The sequence below is a fragment of the Manacus candei genome, unplaced genomic scaffold, assembly GCF_025592945.1.
Source record: "Manacus candei isolate 608988 ecotype Guabito, Panama unplaced genomic scaffold, ASM2559294v1 h1tg000017l, whole genome shotgun sequence".
Lineage (NCBI taxonomy): Eukaryota > Metazoa > Chordata > Aves > Passeriformes > Pipridae > Manacus > Manacus candei.
In genome coordinates, this window is record NW_026138065.1 from 5,016,771 (window position 1) to 5,029,006 (window position 12,236).

Consider the following 12,236-nt stretch of genomic DNA (forward strand, 5'->3'; position numbering starts at 1 on the left):
AATCAAGAGAAGTTTTGCAATGACATCAGCCAGCTCTTTGAGGATTCTTGTATGAATCCTCTAAGGCCCCATAGATTTGTAGGGATCCAGCTGGAACAGCAGATCCCGCACAATTTCAGGGTCGACTAGGAGTTGATTATTCTGGCAGTCATGGTCCTCCAGCTCAGGGCACTGAGACACCCTTGGTCTATGATCCATGTTGAAAACAGAGGCAAAGAATGGGTTAAACACCTCTGCCTTTTCTCTGTCTCTGTTTTGTGAGGTGACCATCCTCATCCTGTAACAGACTGTTGGTATTTCTGTACTGCCTATTGCCATTAATATATTTGAAAATATATAAAACCTTAAACTGAAAGTGTTGGGCCAGCTAAGGCTGTACAGGGATAGACAAGGCAATGGTTTTAGTGGAGAGGGCTCACAACTCAACCAACAACCTCTTAAACTGGAGAATACTATTCATTGTGCATCAGCAGCTCTTAGCAGCAGCATATATACTAGAAACTGCATCTATCCATAATATTTCCTGCAGTAACTTCCCCTAATCTCTACTTAAGGCATGAACTTGAATTGTTATAATTGCTATAGTGACTTCGGTTTGAGCTGTACTGTGGAGATAAATAAAGGCAGAAATGTGAAGACAGCACTTATAAACCCCTGTATAGATGGCCTTTGCTGATCATCATGTGACAACAGCAAAGGATCACAGTAAGAGGAAGTAAAAACCTGAGACACTAGTATTATATGTGATAGATACAACAGTTTTCTTTGGTTTCCTCAGACTTCCTTTCCTTTCCTGGCTTCTCATCTTTCTCTGCATGGGATGCTGGTTTATAATTTTAGTTAACTTTAGTTAAAATTATTCACTCTAGTTACACAGACCTTCATGCTATGAACTCTTAAACAGACAGAGGTATGCACTTTTGTTTGTTAGTACAAGCAGTGTTCACTTTGTTAATTTTCTGTACTGAAGTAAACCAAAGGCTAGGCAAGAGATGTTCTTCCCTCTCTTGCTGGGTTGGATTCATTTAATTCTAAATCTGATTATGGAAATATTATAAAAAATGTTTTCTAATTGCTAAAAGTATTTGAAACAATGTAACAAATTTGTACAAAATCAAGATTATCACATTTTATTAATTTTCCTGGTTGTTTTACAGAGGGAGCTTGCCCCAGAGTTGTTCACTCTGTGGGGAACATGCTTATGGCACTTGATAGGAGGATGGTTGGTATTTTAAAAAGAACTGAAAGCTGATCAACTGCGCTTTTTTTTATTTGACCCAAATTTTTACACATTCATGTACGTATATGCAACAGAACAGAAATTGATGACTGGAATAAGAGGGTAAAAAATTAATGTAATTTCTTTTCTCTTCAGAAATTTTTAAAAGCAATCATTGTTTGAGATTTTTAAAAACTTTAAAAAGAATATCAGGAAAAATTTTATCTTTGTCAACTTTTCCTTCAGACTAGTACATACTTTTTGCAGTAGAAAGGATAAAATTAGAGCTCTAAGTACTTAAGTTAATCCCTTTTCTCCTACAGAAAAGGACTAGGCTCAAAAATCTGCCATTGTTTTGTGACATTTTGGGCTCTCTGCAGGCAAAAAGGTTCACTGATATGATCAAAGTCTATATTTTTCAAACCTATCATTAAGTACTCTGGGAGTTGTCCAAGAAAACCAACAAGACAATATATAATTTTCCACTTGATTTAACAGAATATGTTCTTTTCTAAGGAATGAAAATGAGGAGGCCCAGTTTCCTACAGTTTTGTATTCTTTGTTCCTTTCTCTATCCTCTAGTACAATAAATCTTGTCCACTCTCATTTTTTTCTGTGAAATGCTTGCTTGTGGTGGGTAGTCCTAAACTATGTTAATTCTGTTTGATTGACTGACACAGTCAGGTCTGCTTATCTTTCACCCCTCTACCCAAACAGTGAATTTTGCAGAGGCTTAATGATTTCCATCTTACAACTTTGTCTCCTACTGTGTTCAAAAGCTATTTTGAGGTCTGAAGAAATAACCTTATTCCTTAAATTTAATTTTCTTAGAAAATAAAATTTATAATCTAGACTCTAACTAAATATAAATTATAATTTAGACTCTAACTCAAATTTTTTGACTTTACAGTGGTTTAAGTTGTAGAAACTGCTTTATCTGTGCTTTGATAGTCTGGTCAGCAGATATTTTACTAGTTATTTTTTTCATGCTGTAGCCTACACTGTTTTGCATCAAATTTGCTTAGCATATATTAACAAACAACGGCTGGTGACCTTCATTCAATATATGAGTTTTCTGAAATGAACTTTTTGTAAGGAAAAGTGGGAGCTATGCCACAAGATACCTCACTTTTCAGTCTGTGGTGGGAAATAAACCAGACTTTCACACTTCCTTATTGCTTGGGTTTGGATGCAGTACTAGTGTACCACCTCGTGCTCCAAATACAAGAGTCTCTGGCTGTAGTATTTACAAAGGCCCAGATTTTCAGAGTCTATTTCTGTGATCTAACCCTGATCTGCAATGCATACATCTCCAGAATGCTGGCAGGGTTTTGAGTGCAGCTGTTCAGCCAACTCCTCCCATATAAGTAACTGTGAAAGGTTCTGTATAGCTTTTATGATGAAAAGTATGTCTTATAATAAAGAATCAGTAAGAATTTGGAAATGCCAGGGGAAAACAATAAAAGGGCTTATTGGAACATCTATGGTTTTTGTTATGTCGAGCTACTCTGTTTCACAATGCATAAATGTATTATTACCTTTGGGTGAAAAATTCAGGAGGTTAAATACTTCACAGAGGTTTTGGCTCCTAATCAGTGGACATTCTGCAGCACGTAGTTGCCAAATGTTGCATTGCTGGAGACCCTGCTTCTTAAGATACATTTATTTTAAAAGTTAGTTCTCACTAGCTAGAAAATATGAGTAAGAAAGTTCAGCATTATTTAACAGGCATTTGAAAATCCTAGTCATTATTTTCTCATACACCTAATAAAAGTTCCTAAGCAAGTCAAATCTAACCTAGGATCATTGCTTGCTAGGTTCAAGCTCCTTATAAAAGAAATCTTTCAATAGGCAAACTAGGTTTCTCAGTAGCTGGATCACCTCCACTTAATATAAATACAGTGCATGAGGCAGGATTTAATACTGCTTAAACAAATAATAAAAGAAAAAGCAGAATCTCATATCCAGTAGAAACTAAATGAAGCAAGGACAGGACCTGCTTTAACCCTGGCCACTTTATATTTTCTGATCTTCTGACTTGACCCTTGCCAGTCATGCCTAGAGCTTATCAAGTCATGAAAGGCAATTGTCCCTACAGCTGAAAGAGATGGGGATGGGAGTGTGGGAGCAGGAAACAATTTTCAACTGCTTGGAGCATGATTTTGGCAATGTAAGGGAATATATAATGGTAGGTGATGCCTCTTGGGGAGATACATTTTCCATCATGCTCAGAGTGGCAGTGGGGGGAGGGTTCCTGCTGCCACAGGACAGCAGGAACAGGGACCTGGTTCCAGCACTGGACTGAATGAGAATGAGTATGAAAATATGAGCTTTAGTAACATAGATGGCTGGGGATGTCTTGGTCAGCTCAAACAAGAGCCAGACCATCTGCATTACCATATCCCATTGAACAACTACTATTGAGAGCAGTGTGAAATATCACATTAAGTAAATCATAGTGAAAACTCATCCATCCCACGAAAGCTGTGTCTCCACAGGGCAGGATATCCTAGGCACCCCTTTTTTCACTCAGGCAGTCTGTGTTTGCCATAGGTCTGAACTACCAGAAAGTCAACTAGTCACCCAGTATTTTTGTAAGGAATCTGGGGGGAAACACTCCCACCGTGGTTCCAGACCCGACAGGGGGGGCAGTACTCTGCCTTGGCTGTGCTCCAGGAGGCTGAGTCCTTTACCAGGTGTGGGCAATTAGTGCTGCTGGCAGCCCTTCCTCTTAGAGCAAGTCAGGTGGGCAGGTAGTGCTGAGGGATCTGGCTACCTTTCCAGAAAGGCTGCAGGAAATGGTAACTGTCTTGAAAATAATCACCATCCCATAACAGGGTCTTGTGTTTCTAACAGGTTTAGTGTGGAAGTCTCTGGGAGCACAAGGACAATGTATCTTGAGCTGTAAGTTTTGACTCTTGCTTTGTGTTGCCATTTGCATCTCCTGAGCTTTGTAGGAGAAAGAGAGGTGAGCGGGATCTCAGACCTGCAATCTTACCCCTCACTAATTTTGTCTGACCATTAGCAAATATTGAATGAGGTAGGCAGGCAGGCTCACCAACTAGCCTCAGAGGTTTGCTGGCAACTTCTAGCAAGCTGAGTTATAGTCACTCTTAAAAATGAATTATTCTTCTTAAACACTTAAACTCCTCTCTTTTCTCCACTTACTGTCTGTTGAAAGTCTCCTTTTCTAGTGTAGAATATTGAATACATTGTTAGTCATTGTTAGCTATATTTTAAGATGTAGCTAACACTGATGCCAAAATGTTCTGGTGTCTTGCTGACTTTAAATAATGTTTTTCTTCAGAAGCTAAATGACTGCCTGAGAATAAACAACCTTAAAGTATTAACATTTGTTTTTATATTTGGATAATGTTACCCTTTTGTAGTTTCCCACAAATGCTTATTGAGTCGTACCTATCACTACCATTGGGGGGTAATTTTTGTTCTGACTCCACACTCCTTTTATTTAAACTTATTTTCTGTGCCTTATGTGGAATGAACAAAGCAAAATCTTTAATATTTACATGCATATCTCTGTTCACATAAGTATGCTCGTTTTGATGATGCTCCTTCCCCATATAGATCATGAGGGTTAGGATACCACATTCAGGGACACTATTTAGGAAACAGTTTGGCTTTTTTTCTTATAGTTCTTTTGCTATTAGGATTACAGCTGCAGATTTAAACAAAAATGAAATTGGGTATGGTGTAATATATATAAGCCTGGATAATATCTCCAGCTATACATTATGTGGGGGTTTTTTGAAGAACTTGCTCATCAGGATGTGCTGTATGAAAACTTGATGGAAATAGTGCAGCTCCATGATTAAAACCATCATAAATTTCCAGTTTCTAATTAAAAAATGAAGATAGGTCTTTACTAGACTATAACCCTGGCTTTGTCAATGGCTTTATTTTACAACATAATTTGGAGTGTAATTACTGCTGGTGAATTATCATTAGTTGTAGTGTAAGTGTGTAAAGACTGCAAGGCAAGTTTACAGAGAAGGAAGGAAAGGGAGTGTTTCAGAGTATCGCCCTAGTTCTACATTTCCCTTACCCATGCGGCCCACAGTATCTTTATAATACTCTTGCACTATGTTAATTTCTGGCAGATGTAAGTGGGAAGTGAGCTTTAAGATGGGGTTGGAAGCTGCAAGTACTCCAGTTGTAATCAAGGGTTAGATCCTTGTCAGTTCTAGTCAGTGAAAATACCCATCAAGGTATTATTCTACTACTATAATTCTCTCAAACTGTTCCTTAAGTAATTCTTACAGTGTATCTTCAGTTGGACTGAAATTACATGAACTTCCAAAAGCCTTTTGCAAATAGGTAATAATGCTGCAGAAGGGAAAATACTAGGTCTTGATAGGATATTTATAAATGTTGAGTGTTTAAAGTGGAAAAAAAAAGTAGATGTTTGACTTCATTAGATAAGGGAAAACTAAAAAAAAAAAAGACCAAACCATCCCACCAAGTATACAAAGTCATCTGATTCACATAAAACACTCAAGTTCTTGCAGAAAAAATGTTTTTGGTGCCTTAGCCACAGTCCCCTCAGGACAGGACTTGAATCAGAGTGACCAAGAGGCACAAGGAAAAAATTATGATAGTTCAAACTAATTTATTTTCATGTCTTAGTAACAGTGCTATTCTTTCTAAACAGAAAAAAGAGCATTATTTAACAATGACTACAGCCCAGATTTGTAAAGGTATTTAGAAACCTTTGAAAAAAAATAGTATGTGTCTGGGAGGGGGGAGGGGATGTGCCTACATAGTTTTTAAAATGTGAATTATATTTCTCTTCTTCTTCTTTAATATGTATAAAGGCAGATGAGAACAGTGAAATCTCTGGAACGAATGAAACCAAAAGTAAGAATTAGATAAAACAATAGAATGTATTTCCCTGGAAAGATATGGTTTTAAGCAATCCCTGATGAAAGGGAAATTGCAAGTAAGGAATTTTGAAGATGTGAGCAATATGTAAAATTTTATACAGAAAGTGAAGCTAATAGGCTGGGCAGTATAGAGATGGTAAATCATAAATAGAAAATCTATCTAACTTCTTCTTGGTTGGTATTGAACCAAGGTATTGAAATGCTTAACTGATCCAACTTGACAATTTGGCATTCTTATGCCCTTTTCTTTCTATTCCAGTTATTTTAAATCTGAATTTTAAAAGTGGAAGAGAATACCTGTCTGAAAGTTCAGGAAATATATGTATAAATACTGGTGCTTATACATCTAAACCAAAAATGAAGGTGAAGCAACAATTGATTAAAACTGTTGCACAAACTTCCAAAGAAGTTAGCAAGTGTCCATATCTAAATCAATTATTAAATGTATAGGGTGAAATAGAGGAATACTTTATTGTATCTTTTTCCTTAGGAGTATTCGATACTACTACTTTTCTTGTTTGTTTTATCTTATTTCATGCCAGATGTTCTTATGAGGGAAAACAATGGTGATGTGTTTTAATATTGATGAGTTGATTCTCCTGGGAATAATAGTATATCTACCTTCTCAGAATACAAATTGTGGGAGGCTTTTTATAGTGTGATTACCATAATGCAACTCTTTAAAACTGTGGAAAGAACTTTCTGTTTATTATCTCTCTTTTATATACTTTAAAAGGGGAATGACTCTTCTTATAAAATTATGTATCGTGTTTTGGTGGCCTTTAAAAAGCAAGCATACAAATGCTTGGGGTACATCAGGGGGTACTGTGTGTTCTGTCAAAGTAGCATATGCTTAAGCACCTTCTAAACTACTATCATCTTAATAATAATAATATTTCTCTTTCCAAGTTTGTTAGTTTATTCACTTAAGCAATTGCAGAGCAGTTGCAGAGTAATTAAAGTATCTTTTTTTTTTTTCTTCTTCCCTTCAGGAACTTGAACACTGAAGTCCTGAAATTATAAATGATTTGGTGACGAGTTGAGCTTGCAATGCAGGCAATAAGAACCGTGGAAAAAGAAGTAACTTTTGTAAAGGAAATACTTTTCACAGAATCCTTCCTAACGAAACAAGATTGCAGCAGAAACCCGGAGAGCAGGCGGCTCCGAGAGCAGCAGCCATTGGAAGGAGCTGTCTGCAGCTCTCAGTGCTGTACTGAGCATGTCCCAGCGGAGCCCAGTGCAAGCAGCACATTATGCAAAAAGGCAGCTCTAGCAGATGGGAGAGAGGCACAGCAAGCATTTGCTTCACTTGCATCACCACCGCTTGAAAACAAACCTGGATCGCTAGAGGGGATCTCGCCAGCAGGCCGAAGGAATGAAATCCGGGAGGATGGCTTGATAGCCGAAGGTGTTGCACTGCGAAAAATCATGGGGAATCAAGATGGGAAGCTAAAGAAAAATACAGGTGATGTGCAGGAAGGAGGAGAAGATGCCTCTGGGCCCAAGGATACGGATGGCACAAAGAAGGCATTGGGAGGCAGAAGGGGACTGGGGAAGCATTCGAAAGGAAGTGAATCCGGTAAGAAGAAGGGTAAGTCAGAATCCAGGCCCTCTGTGTTTTCAAATCTGAGGATCAGAAAAAATCTGTCTAAGGCTAAAGATGGAAATAGCAGTTCACGGGAGGATGTTTTGGAAAGCCAGGCCTTGCAGCCAGGAGAGCTGGACAGTACTCATTCAATTATAACCAAAACTCCAGATATAAGCATCTCTGCAGATGAAGGGGGTCTCTCAGACACAGATGTTGAACATTTTGAAATCAGAAATGAAACTGTTCCAGCTGCTGCAGAGACACAGGACGGACAAAGGACCAGCTCTGGCTCTGATACGGATATATACAGTTTCCATTCAGCTGCAGAACAAGAGGATTTGCTTTCTGATATCCAGCAAGCTATTAGACTGCAGCAGCAGCAGCAGGGGGCAATTAACATTGGAACCGAGGACCTTGTCACAAAAACAATGGGCCAACACATGGCTAATTCGCAAGCAGCCCCCTTAGATTTTGAACGGTTTTTTTCAGTAACTACCCCTGACAAAGAGAGGAGCCCAGACGCTGAGGGAGCTTTTCCAGCGGTATCTGAAATTCCTGTCTCCTGTGCAACTGAACGTGAACCAAAAGAAGCAGTAAATGGCACAGGCTCTCCTGGTAACGGCTTAATTGAAACACAGGAACGTAAGCTATTGATTGAGGAACAGCTCGTTGCTGGAGTGGATGCTGTCGCTAGTGAACTAGAAGATGGTTTGAATAGAACTGCGGTGGAAAACAGGTCTCAGACACAAAGCTTTACACAACCTTTTCCAACCTCAGTAGCAGACACTGAGGCTAAAATTGCTGAAGTTCAGGCTGTTGATTTTCAGGGCTCAGTAACAGAGGATGGTATTTCAGATGCAGGCCACGATCATGCTGCTGAGACTCAGGAAGAGAAACACACTCTCTCAGCCAGTCAGGAGGAGGTGCGTAATGGTTTATCCACGGAAATGAAAAATGGCATTTTGTCCTCTGAAGAAACAGCAGACAGTTCGATGCTTGGTTCCCGATGTTTTAAGCCCTATCTAATTAATCCCTGTTACATCAAAACCACAACTAGGCAACTGAGTTCTCCCAATCATTCACCTTCTCCCTCCCCGTCCCAGAGCCCACTTTCTACAAGGAGGCAGGAGTCTTTCCACAAAAAAGAAAGAGTCTCAATCAAGAAGCAGAGGTCTGCTAGTTTGGCAGGTTTTTTCAGTCGTTCCGCAGACTGGACAGAAGAGGTGTCCAATCACAAATACAAGATAACAGAGAAGGTGGGCTCTGCAGACTACTTGGAGCACAAGGGGTTTAGAGAGAAATTTCAAACAGAAAGAGTGCCTTTGACTCATTCAAGGAAGTCCTCAGGGGTGCAAGCTTCTACAGAGACATTCCCCAATGTCTTTTCAGGTGAGTAATGTGTATTAACGGCCTTTTTTTTTTCCAGAGACCCTCTGAAAATATTTTTAAAATACTTTAATTTATGCAAAGGTATGCAATACTTTACTTAATGCAAAGGTACTTTGCATGTACCTTTACTTGTGCTGACAGCTTTAAAATCCAAGACCTGATCTTACAAACACAGTCACATTTCATCAGTCTGGCAGTACTGCCAGTAAAGGAAGTGTATAACTCTTTGAAGTTTTTCTTTCTGCTTTTCTCCTTTGTCTACATCCTACAGGAAAAGGCTAGATGCCTTAAATTATTCTTGTTGAAAAATTCTAAGACTTGCACTGCAGACCATCTATCTGCATAAATACATCTTTCAAATGTGAAGCTTTCTGTAACCAGGATCCTTTTTGGGCTTTTCTTGTGCTAGGCACTGTTCTGATGTACTGTAAATATTTGAGAGCTGCACCTGGTGTTAGACTGAGGCAGTGATGAGGATTTGTTTAGTGCAAAATGGAAAAAGCCATGCAAGCACAGATGGACAGCACTCCAGAAAGGAATGAATTTCCCCTTCAGAAAGGGGAAGGAAGAGAAGAAAAAAATGTTCATGTATTGAAAGGCAGAATAAAAGGGGAAGAGAGGGGAAACTGGGGGTAGTATAATTTGGTAGCTGTGACAGGCTGCTGCTTAGGCTACATAAGGTGACTTATTCAGTATTCTTTACCTTGCCTGTTAGGCAGCTTGCATCCTGTCACAAAGTAATGGGACTAGAGAGTTTACAAATGAAATAGTGTAAGTAGATGCTTATATTTTCCTGCACTCTGAGGTTTTTTTTCCCCTCTCTCTTCACCCCATCTGAAGTTTCTTTATAAAGGTAATGTCTTCATAAATAGGAAGGTCTCTGCCACATAGGAGTTATGTATACAGAGGAAACTCAGCCGCATATTCCATTTATTTTTCACTTAAGAAAACTACAGAACTAAGAGAATCCAGAGAACATGCTCTAAGACCACCTGTTAGAAGATTAAATCAGGTTTGTTTCAAGTCAGTTTTAGATACATGAGCACAGTAACTACACTTGAACCCAAGCAATTTGCAAAAAATGGAGTGAGGATTTTTTTAATGAAAATATTTTTTATGAAAACTAAACAAAAAAGTACAATTTATTAAGTAAAGCATTAACATTATTTTCCAGAGTCGAATCACAGGAAATCAAATCACATCTTTCATTCTTCAGTAGTCTTGAACAGAAATCCTCAATTTCAGTCTAGAAAATTTGAATTCAATTTTTTTAACACAGAAAGAGCCAGTCCCCTCTGAAAGAGACCAGGCCCCAGTGAAGTGAGCTGAATTTTTTTTTTCTATATGTTTTAAATCCCTTTTACCTGTTTTCTTAGATTTAATTTCAGGCATCCTACTTAAATTTTCTCAGTTAAGGTGTTCACTACTTTCAAATTTATAGCTATTGACATTTGACAGCTTATAAACAACTCAGAGAGCAAAACTTTAACTGCATTATCAGTAATTAGACTTCTTTATGGTGGAGTTATAATGGAAATAAGTTTTATGTGGCAAACTTCAAGAACATGATATTTCCTTTAAAATACTTGTTTTCTGGGAAGCAGACTTTTTCACATTTCCTCATAAGGTTTTGGTTTACTTAAAAATAATTTTTGGTTTGGTGTTGTTTTTTGTTTTGTTTTTTCCCACCAAAACTTTAGACTGTTATTGTGAAGAGACCAATGTCTAATGCAACAGTAGTTCTATCTCTTATGGAAATTACAGTGACCCTCATTTGCATGTACGTACCAGCTGCCTTTACAAGCAAAGGGCAATTATAACTTTCAGTTCATGCAGAAAACTTATAATGAGGGAACTGAAAATTATATGATACAACTTTATCTCTTTTTGACCACTCTTACTTTTAAAAAACGTATTTATAAGCTGAAAGTTATCAAGGATATAAAATAACAACAAAAGGGAAATTAATCTTGACATTAGTATCCCCATAAACTGTCTATCATTGCTGTAAGAGAGAAAAAACTCTTAAATAAACCATTCTGCACAGCAGCAATTGCAGAAATAATTTCCTTGTAGTTTGATACTACTTGTAAAAAATGTTGTATTTTAATTGCATGCATGAGATGCATTGATTTGGAGATTAACATCAGGGTTTTAGAAATACCATTCTTTATAGTAGGATATTTCTAGCTTTAAAAAAAAAAAGAAAAAAACCAAACGCAAGCAGCTTCTTGCCTACAGCATTAAATCCCATTTTGCTGTGCAGTGACTGCAGTGTTGTTCTGCATTTCTATAGAATCAAGTAAAATATTCCATAACACTTTAGTCATCGATTTCAATGACAGCAGGTTCTATGCAGATGACTGGCCTACTTTTGCACTATGTTGTGGTTTGGCTGAGTGCCATTTGGTTTTCATAGCGATCCATATGAACTCTTTCAGACTGCTTTAATATAAAATGTAGATGGAAGCCAAGGACTGGAATAGTAGAGACTTTTTATATTTTAATTCTTCTTTATGTATGAAGACAAGTAACTACTTCAAATTTGATGCATTGCTTAGGTATGTGTTGTAGGCAAATTCATGTGCATTTTGTAATTCAGGCATTGGATCTGTTTCTTTTTTGATGAGGACAGCTCTATTTGAATTTGCAGTGACAGTAATTACAAGTTCTAGATTACCCGATGCACAGTGAAGCCATGACTTTTATATTGTAGTCCCAGGAGGACAAGTGCTCAACATGAGTGAGTAGGATTGATTCTGTCACTTTGCTGTGTAGCAATGAATGATTTGCACTAACATTAAGAAAGTAATGCTGGGAAAATGAAATTGATGTTTCCAAACATTAACATGGAAAAGCTAATAGATTGATTTATTAAAGAGGAGTTTATTCTAGCATTAATTTGAGGTGCAGTGACTGCAGAGGAGCTAGTGGGAGTCTGTTACTCAAATTGAATGAAAGAGTCCCATCAGTTGCCCCAGAACGGTAATTAAACTTGACCCAGACAATCCCATATACCCATTCTAGTCTCTGTTGGCTGGCTATAACGGACTTGCCACATGAAGCTCTTCCAAACAGATCATTTATCTTTAAATTTCTCTTCAGAGATCTGTATTTGTTCTTCTCTAGCTGTAAACAG

At 37.9% G+C, this 12,236-nt stretch overlaps 1 protein-coding gene across 4 annotated transcripts in view; it reads left to right on the forward strand.

The window, feature by feature from the left end:
• Window positions 1-12,236, forward strand: part of FMN2 (formin 2) — a 177,009-nt gene that overhangs the window by 11,976 nt on the left and 152,797 nt on the right. For all 4 annotated transcript variants that reach the window (XM_051783770.1, XM_051783772.1, XM_051783771.1 and 1 more), the window contains exon 2: window positions 7,113-9,097. In XM_051783770.1, the coding sequence (XP_051639730.1) occupies window positions 7,171-9,097 (1,927 nt within the window). In that variant the 5' untranslated portion in view covers window positions 7,113-7,170. The remainder of the gene's footprint in view (window positions 1-7,112; window positions 9,098-12,236) is intronic.